Source organism: Gobius niger (genome assembly GCF_951799975.1).
Source record: "Gobius niger genome assembly, chromosome: 2".
Classification (NCBI taxonomy): domain Eukaryota; kingdom Metazoa; phylum Chordata; class Actinopteri; order Gobiiformes; family Gobiidae; genus Gobius; species Gobius niger.
In genome coordinates, this window is record NC_136853.1 from 25,807,078 (window position 1) to 25,819,062 (window position 11,985).

At 42.0% G+C, this 11,985-nt stretch overlaps 1 protein-coding gene across 1 annotated transcript in view; it reads left to right on the plus strand.

Moving 5' to 3' along the window:
- Window positions 1-9,834: 9,834 nt before the first annotated feature.
- The window catches only part of wdr45 (WD repeat domain 45), a 2,774-nt gene continuing 623 nt past the window's right edge, over window positions 9,835-11,985 (plus strand). The window contains exons 1-11 of the mRNA XM_079552565.1: window positions 9,835-9,972; window positions 10,185-10,261; window positions 10,355-10,429; window positions 10,501-10,605; window positions 10,690-10,795; window positions 10,865-10,959; window positions 11,023-11,102; window positions 11,175-11,383; window positions 11,465-11,566; window positions 11,643-11,788; window positions 11,858-11,985. The exon at window positions 11,858-11,985 is cut by the window's right edge and continues 623 nt beyond it. Of these exons, the coding sequence (XP_079408691.1) occupies window positions 10,207-10,261; window positions 10,355-10,429; window positions 10,501-10,605; window positions 10,690-10,795; window positions 10,865-10,959; window positions 11,023-11,102; window positions 11,175-11,383; window positions 11,465-11,566; window positions 11,643-11,788; window positions 11,858-11,967 (1,083 nt within the window). The 5' untranslated portion in view covers window positions 9,835-9,972; window positions 10,185-10,206 and the 3' untranslated portion in view covers window positions 11,968-11,985. The remainder of the gene's footprint in view (window positions 9,973-10,184; window positions 10,262-10,354; window positions 10,430-10,500; window positions 10,606-10,689; window positions 10,796-10,864; window positions 10,960-11,022; window positions 11,103-11,174; window positions 11,384-11,464; window positions 11,567-11,642; window positions 11,789-11,857) is intronic.

Below are 11,985 nucleotides of genomic sequence, written 5' to 3' on the forward strand. Positions count from 1 at the left end.
AGATTATTGCACATGTTACTTTACAGTCTTATTGTACAGTCTGACAGCAGTGGGGATGAAGGCTTTGTGGTAGTGCTCCGTCCTGCACTGAGGGTGTCTCAGTCTGCCACTGAGAGAGCTGCACAGCTCTTCTACAGTCCCGTGAAGTGGGTGGGAGCTGTTGTCCATGATGGAGGTGAGCTTGGCCTCCTGTCACTCACCTCCTCCACAGAGTCCAGGGGGCAGCCCAGGACGGAGCTGGCCCTCCTGACCAGCTTGTTCAGTCTGTTCTTGTCCCGCTCTGTGCTGCTCGGGGCCCAGCACACGGCAGCGTAGTGGAGAGCAGAGGCTACCACAGAGTCATAAATGTCCTGAGCAGAGGCCTGCTCACTCCGAACGACCTCAGTCTCCTCTGAAGGTGGAGGCGACTTTGGCCCTTCTTGTACAGGGAGTTGGTGTTGTGGGACCAGTCCAGTTTATTGTTGAGGTGAACACCAAGGTACTTGAAACTGTCCACCTCCTCAATGTCCTCCCCCTGGATGTTCAGCGGTGTGTGCGGTAGTGGCTTCCTCGTGTCTATGTCTATGATGACTGACCGGTACTCCAGGTCGTTCCCCTTTGACACACAGCCCACGATGGCGGAGTTGTCGGAGAACTTCTGGAGATGACAGCTGTCCGTGTTGTATGTGAAGTCCGATGTGTAGATGGTGAAGAGAAACGGTGAGAGGACGGTGCCCTGAGGGGCCCCGGTGCTGCAGACGACCACCTCAGACTCACAGCTGCGCAGCCGCACATACTGTGGTCGGTCCGTGAGGTAGTCCATGGTCCATGCAGTGAGATGTTCATCCACTCCCGCGTCCTCCAGCTTCCCCCGCAGCAGCGCCGGCCTGATGGTGTTGAAGGCACTGGAGAAGTCAAAGAACATGACCCTCGCAGCGTTCCCGGCGTGCTCCAGGTGCGTGAGCGCCCACTCCGACAGGTAGATGACAGCGTCCTCTACTCCGATGTTGGGTCTGTAGGCAAACTGCAGCGAGTCGAGGGTGGGGCTCACCACAGAGCGGAGGTGAGTGAGGATGAGCCGCTCCATTGTCTTCATCAGGTGGGAGGTCAGGGGACTGGTCTGTAGTGGGCCGGTTCCCTGGCGTGCGCTGTTTTAGGACGGGGACCTTCTCCAGGCTGAGGCTCAGGTTGAAGATGCGGCAGAGGACCTTGGAGAGCTGGTCTGCACAGGTCCTAGACATACTATTCTAAGCACAAATTAATCAAATTAAAATATAGGTTCTTTGAAAAAAATAAACTAAAAAAAGTTCACATTTCACATTAATGTTTCTCGAGTTTTTTTAAATGTCCACTGTTTTTTACACTCAAACAATTACTCAGTTTTCCACCAGGTACTTCTCTTACTTGAGTGATCGTTTTCAGTCATTACTTTATTACATCTGCTTAAAGTATAATTATAATAATATAACGTCACTATTACTTAATAAATAATTAATAAATATAAATAAATATTTTGACTGTTCCCATTCCTAAATACCAGTATCTAAACCAGGATACGGATGCAGTACACTGTAGCATTGTGTTGTAGCATCAACTTTCAGTTTTCCAACTTTTATTGCAAAGGTTGTCGACAACAGTATATGTTAAAAATTGACTCATAAAAGAATTGATGCTGAACTGACACTTTCAAAATAATCTAATGCGGCATTTTCTTTGAGTTAACGAATGAGGTAAAGCTACTGTAGGTGCTGTAGATGCAGGTGTTTTTTTTTTTTTGTACATTTTGCACTAAATTGCTGCAATTGTTGATTTTGTTCTATAGGCTTTTGCCATAGTTAACATTTGTTTTAATGTAGCATGTTATTTGCATAGATAGAATCAAATGCAAATGTAATTTGCAGTTATATGTGTTTCGTGCTTGACATCGCCATGTTTGGCCCGCAACTCACAGGCACAAAGAGACAGAGACAAAAAGTTTGGGCACCCCTGATCTCAACAATATACTTTTCGACACCATGCTGCATTAATGATTAGAACTGAATCTATATTTTCGAATTCCAATTTCAATATTTTTCAGAACCTTATCTTAACATTGTTTATTAATGTAGTACTAAGTAGCTAACTTGTTTAAAGCTAAGCTAACTGCAGGCTAGCGCCACTTAAACAGTATTTACAGCCAAGTTTGAGTGAGAAAAAGGATCTCCATTGTGTAATTGGATGTACAATATCCCTCTCTCCCTTTGTCTTTTCTGTCAGCGTAGTATTTACTCTCACAGACAATTATTGAGTAAAAAAACATAACATGCTACGACACCTGCAGTGGTGCTTATGGCCTCTAGGGGCATCAGTTACTTAATAGACAAATTTGAGCTTGAATCAAAAGCACTATATGTTCAAAGATTTGTGAAGTGCCCTCAAATTTGTTTTGCATCAGAATATGAGTCACAAACACACGCACCACAGATTTGTACAGAATTATGCATGATGAGAATGAGGCAGACTTGGCATTGTTTCTGCATCAGGCTGGAACTCCCTGTTGCTGGCCACAGAGCAGAGAGTGGGAGGACTCTACACTGTTTTATAAAACCTGGTTTGTCAGACAGAATTAGTCAGACACTCATGTTGTGCTGGGGTTAAAATATGCCTTTGTTTTATTTCTGTTTTCCTGGTGTTAAGAGGGGCCTTATCATTACTGCTTCTGGAACAACATGAATGGCATTACACAAGCATGAGAGTTTTCCTGTTTTGTACAAAGTATGAAGTTTGAAGTACTTAAAGGGACTATACAGAGTTTCAAAATGTTAATTATCTTCCTCCCCCTACACGTTCCAGCCATGTCCTACAGTGCAGAATGAGCCCAGACCTATTCACCACAACTGCCTCTACAATTCACTGTCACTCAAAAAGGTGCTAATTCGGGTCTGAAGTCATGCACGGGCTTAAAATAGAACCTGCAGTTACGCATACGACCTGAGGTGGCAGATGTGAGTATACAATTACCAACTTGCATCCAACCCCTTTAAGCAATGCACAAAAGCTATTTATGCCATACTTGAGTCTGCATATTTATGACTTTGTAGTTGTGTAGTTATTTTGTAAGGACACTTCATGTATGGCTGGGTAAAAAATCTATTAGATTAAGAGAGCATTTTCTCCAGTTCAGCTTTACCCACATTTTAAAGGTTACAGCTTATAGGCCAGAGGAAAGCCTCATTTGAAAGCTACAAAACTCAAGGCAAGGCAAGTTTATTTGTAGCGCACAATTTATACACAAGGCAATTCAAAGCACTTCACAGTTGCATAAAATTACAAGAAAACATCCATCCATCCATCCATCCATCCATCCATTTTCTTCCGCTTTATCCGGGGCCGGGTCGCGGGGGCAGCAGTCTCAGCAGAGATGCCCAAACTTCCCGATCCACACACACCTCCTCCAGATGTTCTGGGGGGACCCCGAGGCGACACCAGGCCAGCTCGGAGACATAGTCCCACCACCGTGTCCTGGGTCTTCCACGAGGCCTTGTCCCACTAGGACATGCCTGGAACACCTCCCGCGGTGTAACATAAACATAAAATCAATAAAACATCAACATAAATCATCTTATCATCATCGTATCATCTTATCTTTTTCCTCGAGTTGGTGCTGTGTTGTCGTCACTATTTTTATAATGTGTGTTCAAATTGCGTTTTTGTCACTTATTCATCACTTTCTTTTTGTCACTTTGACCTCTTGAATCATAATGTACTTTTACAGAAATTATCCAGGTCGGACTTTGACAAAACAACATTACAGTGGTTCAAGACATATTTGGAACATACAGTGCCTCTCGTAAGTGTTCATACACCTTGAACTTTTGCACATTTTGTCATGTTTACAGCCCTAAACATAAAGATTTTATTTTGATTTTTTTTACTGAACGTTCACACACAAGTAACCGACAACTGTGAAGTGGAAGCGAAATGATACATGATTCTGTTATTTTTTTTAAAATGGAAAAGTGAAAAGTGGGGCGTGCATAAGTATTCATACAGCATTTTCTGAGTGCATTAAATTGCCTTTATAACATTCCTAATGACGGCAGAATGTTCACACCTTGGCCTAACCATTAGCTGTTCTTTTAGGCCCTCAGAGCTGTGGTCGGAGTGTATCGGTCACTAAACAACATCATGAAGGCCAAGGAGCACCAGAGAGGTCAGGGATAAAGCTGTGGAGAAGTTTAAAGCAGCATTAAGTTATACAAAGATTTCCCAAGATTTAAACATCTCCCAGAGCTCTGTTCAATCCATCATTTGGAAATGGAAAGAGTAAAGCACCACTGCAGACTTACCAAGACACGGCTGTTCACGTAAACTAACAAACTGAACAAGGAGAGCACTGGTAAGAAATACAACCAAGTGCCCCAAGATAACTGGAGGAGCTGTGAAGTCCTGCCGCTGAGCTGGGGGAATCTGTACATGGGACAACTATAAGTCTTACTCTACACAAATCTGGCCTTCATGGACGAGTGGAAGAAGAAAGCCATTATTGAAAGGAGGCCATAAGAAATCCCGTTTGAAGTTTGCTAGAAGTCACCTGGAGGACACAGCTCCATGTGGAAGAAGGAGCTTTGGTCAGATGAGAGAAAAATGTAACTTTTTGGCCCAGATGCAAAACGTTGTGTATGGAGCAAACCTTACACTGCTCATCGTCCTGAGTGCACCATCCCCAGTGTCAAATATACGGGGGGGAGCATCATGCTGTGGGGCTGCTTTTCCTCAGCGGGGACTGGGGAGATTGTAAGAATAGTTGGGAACATGGATGGAGCCAAATATGGGGACATTTTGGAGGAAGACCTGCTGGAGTTCACCTTCCAGCAGGACAATGACCCTAAACACAAAGATAAATCTACAATGGAATGGTTCAATAAAAACATATTGATGTGTTAGAATGGCCCAGTCAAAGTCCTGACCTAAATCCTATTGAAAATCTGTGGATTAATCTGAAAACTGCTGTTCACAAACACTCTCCTTCTAATATGACAGAGCTTGAGTTGTTTTGTAAAGAGGAATGGGCTAAAATGTCAGTCTCTACATGTGCAAATCTTGTAGAGTCTAACCCCAAAAGACTTGCTGCTGTTATTGCAGCAAAAGGGGGTTCCACAAAGTATTAATGCATGCTGTATGAATACTTATGCAAGCCCCACTTTTCACTTTTCTATTTTTTGAAAAATAACAGAATCATGTATCATTTTGCTTTCACTTCACAGTTGTCGGTTGCTTGTGTGTGAACGTTCAGTAAAAAAATAAAAATAAAATCTTTATGTTTAGGGTTGTAAACATGACAAAATGTGCAAAAGTTCAAGGTATATGAATACTTTCGAGAGGCACTGTAGACAACAATGTGTAATAATCAACAATGAAAAGTCATCCTTCGAAACATTGAAAACAGGTGTCCCACAGGGATCAATACTTGGGCCTCTTCTTTTTACACTGTACATTAACGATGCAGTTGTTTATGTGAGTGGCAAAAGTATTGAACTCATTACTACACAGCTTCATCAACACCTTCACTCTGTGTCAGTATGGTTTCAAAACTCAGGACTAACGCTAAATGTGAGTAAGAAAGTGTCAGTTTGTTTTGCTTCCAGATCACATCCCCTGGAAGAACTGCATCTGGCAATTAATAGTCAAAACATTACCCAGGTCAAACAAGTCAAATATCTGGGCCTAATCTTGGACTCTCATTTATCGTTTGAAAGTCAGATCAAAAAGATCACAAGAACAGCCTGGGTAAACTTGTACAGCTTTAGAATCATACGGGACTGTTTATCGTTTCATGTGTCAAATGCATTTATGCATGCAATGATTTCCTCTCATCTCAGTTACTGTTTAAACTCCTGGTCACAGGCAACAGCCATAACAATTAGGCCCTTAAGACTGATTTAGAACAGAGCGTTAAAATGCCAGATAAAACATTTGTCAGAATGCACCATTGTGTAGTATTGCAGAGATTAAACTTCCTTAAAAAATGTAACCAAAGTGTCAAAACAGCAACAAAAATGAGATGAACACAAGGATGAAAATGCAATAAAAGAGCAACAAAAGAGTAAAAGAAGAGTGACAAAAATGCATGGTATGGGTCCAGGGTGGGTGGGAGAAAAGACTTGATGTGGTCCATGACGAGTCACTCAAAGCACTTCAAAAGAATGTACCATAGAAAGCATACTAACATACTGCTGCACAAGGTACACAACCTCCACAGTAGCAGAAAAGAAGGCCCTGCAGCGGCTGGTAAGGACAGCAGAGAGGATTGTGGGCTCATCTCTGCCACCCTTGACTGACATCACTGTCTTAGTGAGATGTAAGCTGTAAGTGAGCAGGAAAAATTAAAGCCCCAGTAAAAAAGGCCTAAATATTATTTAAAGCTTTTGTTAGTATTGGCGAGTCTGCCACAAAGCTTCCATGGACGGACAACCACACCTTGGGCTTCACACGCAGCCCGACAAGCACGAATTCAGAGATGCGCCGACGACCTTTGTACTTAATTAAAGAAACTATTGATTATCATTATGGACTATATTCAAGCAAGCGACGCCTGACCTCAAACTGAACCATATACCATTCATTTTACCATTAATGACAGTGCAGCAGGACACATGCGTTCCTGTCATGCACATTTTCAGTGTTTTTAGGACTCTTTTCTATTGAAAGGACAGTTTTTGTTTGTTTTGTCATGAACAAGGGCGTAGCACCAAATTCTGGGCCCTGGGTACAAACTATCTTGGTGGACCCCCCCCCCATATGAAATTCACAGTTCATATTCTATGTTCTTTGTCCACATTTTTAAAGAGGTGTCAGGGCCCTGAGATATAATCAATCATTATTGTTCTGTATTGTTCATTAAAATTCTGTGTAGCAACCATTGTATTTTAGCCCGGTTGTGTTCAGTTCTTATAGTATCAATTATGAGGAAACTTAGAAAGTACAATACAGAACACTTTTTGCAGCATTTTTGAGGGCCCCTACCCTGCTCTGGGCCCTGGGTACTCAGTACTCTTTACCCCCCAGTCCGACGCCCCTGGTCATGATAGTAATTTCTTTGAATATGGATTAGGCACTTATGAGCTTTCTTGCTTAGGCCTACTCCTTTTGAGTTGCTATTACTATGTAATGATGTGATTATGTAAAAGACGAATGTAAATTGCTCAAATGAATAAACTACGCTAAACTAAACAAAACTAACCCTCTGTCTCTCTCCTCAAGTGTCTGCACTGCACATTCAGTTTTTTAAAGCTCTACATACCTGCCTAACAATTTTTGAGACATCCTACCATGACAAACCAAATGCATTGGCGGTTTTTCGTAATCTTCCCTCGTACGTAAATTGTACACCGTGCAAGCAACTTTTTTAACCAGACTGACCGGTGATCGCAGGACAGTAGCCTCTCCTGTGTGAGGGCGTAATAACTCTGACAACGACAGGAGGGAGACCGTGACATTTGAAAATAGTCTCGCCATTTCTTCGGGGAGGATGACTTCTTAAAGTTATCTCACCAGCTGGCAGTTCGCTCTGGTTTGACCCAAAACCGCCATTGGCGTCTTCGGAGAGGAACATGCCTTGGACGTGGGATGGTTATCTGCTGGAAAATAGCCAACCTGTAAGTGCTCCTTCGCCTGTGCTCTTCAATGTGAAGCTGCACTTGAGCTTGTAAAAACAAGCAAGCAAAAAGCACCTAAACAATGTTTTGATGGCATCCACAACTTTTGTTTTGAAGACCAACATCTTTGAACCATATTTTCCAGACGATTTTTGAAGATGCAAACAACAACGATGTCTGTAAATAGTAATTTAAAAAAAAATCTATTTTATACTGTTTCTTGCACAACAACCACCAAAGCATAAACTGTCTCTTCTTTCTCCACCCTCCCCTATTAACTTGTGCATTTAGTCTAATGAAGCAATACAGTTTTGGTCTTGAATGAATGGGAATCGGTTGCCTAAAATCTGTATGACCCGCCTTAACCGAGTGCATTTTCTCCAGTGCGGTTTTAAAAGCTTACAGCCTATAGGCCAGTGTAACGCCTCATTTGAAAGCTAAGACCTACAAAACTGATGAAAATAATTTAATTTATCAGAAACTGTCACAGTGGCCATGGAGAAGTTGCAGTTATGCATTAGTTGCGAGGAAATTGTAGCTTACTGGAACAGTTGCGCTGCAGTTGCAGGATTCTTGAAGGGACTGAACTGATGAAAGTTTGCTATGCGCCGTGTTTGGGAAATGCACTTGTTCTTATTTGACTGAGTTGTACATGAGGCGCAGCAATGCAAAAAGGAAATATGGGGCTATGACCACTGCTCTCCTCATTCATCAGGAGGTAAACGCAGCACAGTGGCACACCTTTTAGGCTAAATACTGTATAGCCTTTTCTAACTTTTTAGTATAACAAGCAGCCACTCATAGGAAGTGACCTCCCGCTCTCCTGGTGCAGCTGAATTGTTTGCCTTTTTCAGCGAACCACGTTGTTTTTCTGGATACTTTTGTACGTCTTTACCGTGTTTTTGTGGAGGTTTGGTGGATTTGTTTACTTTGAGAGTCCAAAATGGTCCTGAAGAAAGCAGCTTTTTGAAGGTAAACAAACAGCTAGCTTATCAGCTAAACCCATTTGAGATCTACAAACATCTTCTTCTGAGACACTGAACAGTGAAGAGGCACCAAGAGCCCCCACACCTGCAGCACGGAGGAGGCGTCACAAGAGGAGCTACAGGAAACAACAAAAGGGACCAACGAGGAGATGGTGATAGACTGTGGAGGGAGCTGTGCAGGAGGAAGAGGAAGGACGAGGTGGAGCTGACCAGTGCAGGACACTACGCTCTGAGACGGGGACAAGCCCAGGAGGCGGTGCACCGTTTCAGATGATCAGAGGAGACAGAGGGCAGCTACAGTTTCTCCATCCTCCAAGGTCATGCGGGTGGAGTGGCTGAAGGACAACGAGATCATGGACCCGGCCGAGGACAGGAACTTCTACATCACCGTGGACCACAACCTGATCATCAAGCAGGCGCGTCTGTCCCACACGGCCAACTACACCTGTGTGGCCAAGAACATCGTGGCCAAGCGGAAGAGCTCCACCGACGTGGTCATCGTCTATGGATTTCCCATCAACCAGTGCTCCTCCTGTGACCAAAACAGTGAAGATGGCGGCCGCGACACAACGATCTTTCACCAAAGAAAAAAAAAAATTAAAAAAGAGTGGTGCGCACTGAATGGGTGCTGCTGCCGGATGCTCTCTCATCGAATGCAATTTCTCCATCTGTGAGATCAATAAAGTACCATCTTATCTTATCTTATCTCATCAGCTTAGGGGAGATGGAGGAAAGCACGAAAAACTCGCTTCGACCAAGACTGTCTTTGTGCCAGGTACAAGATCTGGGACTGTTGAGCTCTATTCATTTATATGCATGGACTTGTGTGCATGAAATTACTCAAATCTTCGTAAAACATTTTTACTAACAATTTGCAAATTCTGTAGGGGGCGCTATTGCGCCTAATTGAATTTCACCAAATAAAAGCATTTACTTTAACAACTTACAACAAAATGATAATAATCGGACTTCATATGTGCGAACGGAGCAATTTTTTGTACACAACATGTAATCATGCAATACATGTTTATTATGTGTAATCACTAATTTAGCCGATTCAGGATCGACCTGGTAGGGTAAGCCTTGTATGATTATTAATAAACAAAATAAATAAATAAATGAACATCACAACATCAAATGTTGTGGAATATAGATTTTAGATGTTTCTTTCCCGTGTAAATAAAAATCAAAAAAGGAAAAAAGAGTGGGATCCAAACCGGAAGCATGTGTCCATGACGTCACAGTCATGAAAACAAAAACAACTTTTAGTCTTGCTACATCTTCCTCGCTGCGCTCGGTGTTTTCCTGCTGGTCCATTCTTTGTCGCCTTATGTTTTGAAATATCGACCCATGAAGTCTTTTATTACATGGTAAAGTTGTCTTTGTTTTACTTGTGTTATTTAGATGAACGTAAAGTGAGAGCCACTGTTGCGATAATGTGCTAGCGTTAGCTCATTATCGCTATGGCTAAGCGTGATACAAATAAGTATTATCATCGATTGGCGCAAAGTGCAGTTTTTGATGGCTGGCGCATTATGCTATGTTTTGTACAGCAGTTTCTAACCTTTTATCTTGGTGTCAGATACCGAAAAACGTTTTGAGATATGGCTATGGCTCAGCAAAGAGGAGTAAACAGCCTGCAGTTCAACCAGGACCAGAGTACGAAAATAAGTTCCTACTACTTGGGCTGCTATATTGTGAAAAACAAAAAACTATAATGTTAATGTTACTTTTATATTTAATATTTGCAAGGTTGTTTCTGTTGCGCAATGGAAACCGGAGTACGGATTTACAATGTGGAGCCTTTGATGGAGAAGGGTCATCTGGGTAAATTCACTGTCCTTAGTCAGTGATGTCATTGTCTTAAATGACTCTGATGGTGAAATGTGTGTTTTCAGATCATGAACAGGTGGGCAGTGTTGCCTTGTGTTCAATGCTACATCGCTCCAACTTACTTGCTGTAGTCGGAGGAGGAGTCAGTCCTAAATTCTCAGAAATATCAGGTAATCTTTTCTAGTGGTTTTGTAAAATGGTGCACACATGATTGTTACTGGTTAGATGGTTGTATGTAAATGTGTTTGCTTTAGTTCTTATTTGGGATGATGCGAGAGAATCACGAGATCCTAAAAACAAACTTGTGCTGGATTTTACTTTTACTAAAGCTGTATTAGCTGTTCGAATGAGACATGACAAGTAAGTTATCAATATAAGATATATTGCACACTGTACTCTGTTTTTTATATATATTATTTTCTTTTTCAGGATTATTATTGTGCTAAAAAACAGGATCTATGTATACAGCTTTCCAGACAACCCAGTCAAGCTATTTGAATTTGACACCAGAGATAACCCTAAAGGTCAGGAAATACACTAGTGTCTAATTGCTGCTGTTACACTAATAATTTGAAATCTTCTTTCAGGTTTGTGCGATTTATGTCCTAGTACAGAGAAACAGCTTTTGGTTTTCCCTGGACATAAATGTGGCAGCCTGCAATTAGTTGTAAGTTTGTCATTGAACAGAAGGAAACCGAAACAAACTGAAATATGTGACTGAAATAACTTTATTTTCAAGGATCTGTCCAACACAAAGCCTGGTACATCGTCAGCTCCATTCACAATAAACGCTCACCAAAGTGAGATTGCCTGTGTCGCTCTAAATCAACCGGGAAGTGTGGCAGCATCAGCGTCTCGTAAAGGAACTCTGATTCGACTGTTTGACACAACGTCTCGAGACAAACTTGTGGAGCTGCGCAGAGGAACTGACCCAGCCACACTCTACTGGTAGCTCTTGAAGTGAAAAGTGCCATGTTTCTGTGTTTTGTAAGTTCAATTTCTTTATGTTTTGTTATTTATGTTTTGTAGCATCAACTTCAGTCATGACTCGTCATTTCTCTGTGCCTCAAGTGATAAAGGAACAGTGCACATCTTTGCACTTAAAGACACTAAACTTAACAGACGTTCTGCGTGAGTTAAATCCCTTCGACTAACAACATTACTCTTATGCTTGGTTAAGTTTTAATACGTTTCTTTGTTCTTATAGATTAGCGCGGGTTGGAAAGGTTGGCCCCGTCATTGGTCAGTATGTAGACAGCCAGTGGTCACTGGCCAGCTTCACTGTGCCCGCTGAATGTGCCTGCATTTGCGCTTTTGGGAAAAACACATCCAAGAATGTGAACTCTGTCATAGGTAAACTCAAGTTTTCAAATGTAAACATTAAACTAATCACAAAATAAATGTATATTTCATCACCTACAGCTATTTGTGTTGACGGCACCTTCCACAAATATGTGTTCACTCCGGACGGAAACTGCAACAGAGAAGCCTTTGACGTTTATCTCGATATTTGTGATGAAGATGACTTCTAATTATTATTATTAGAAATA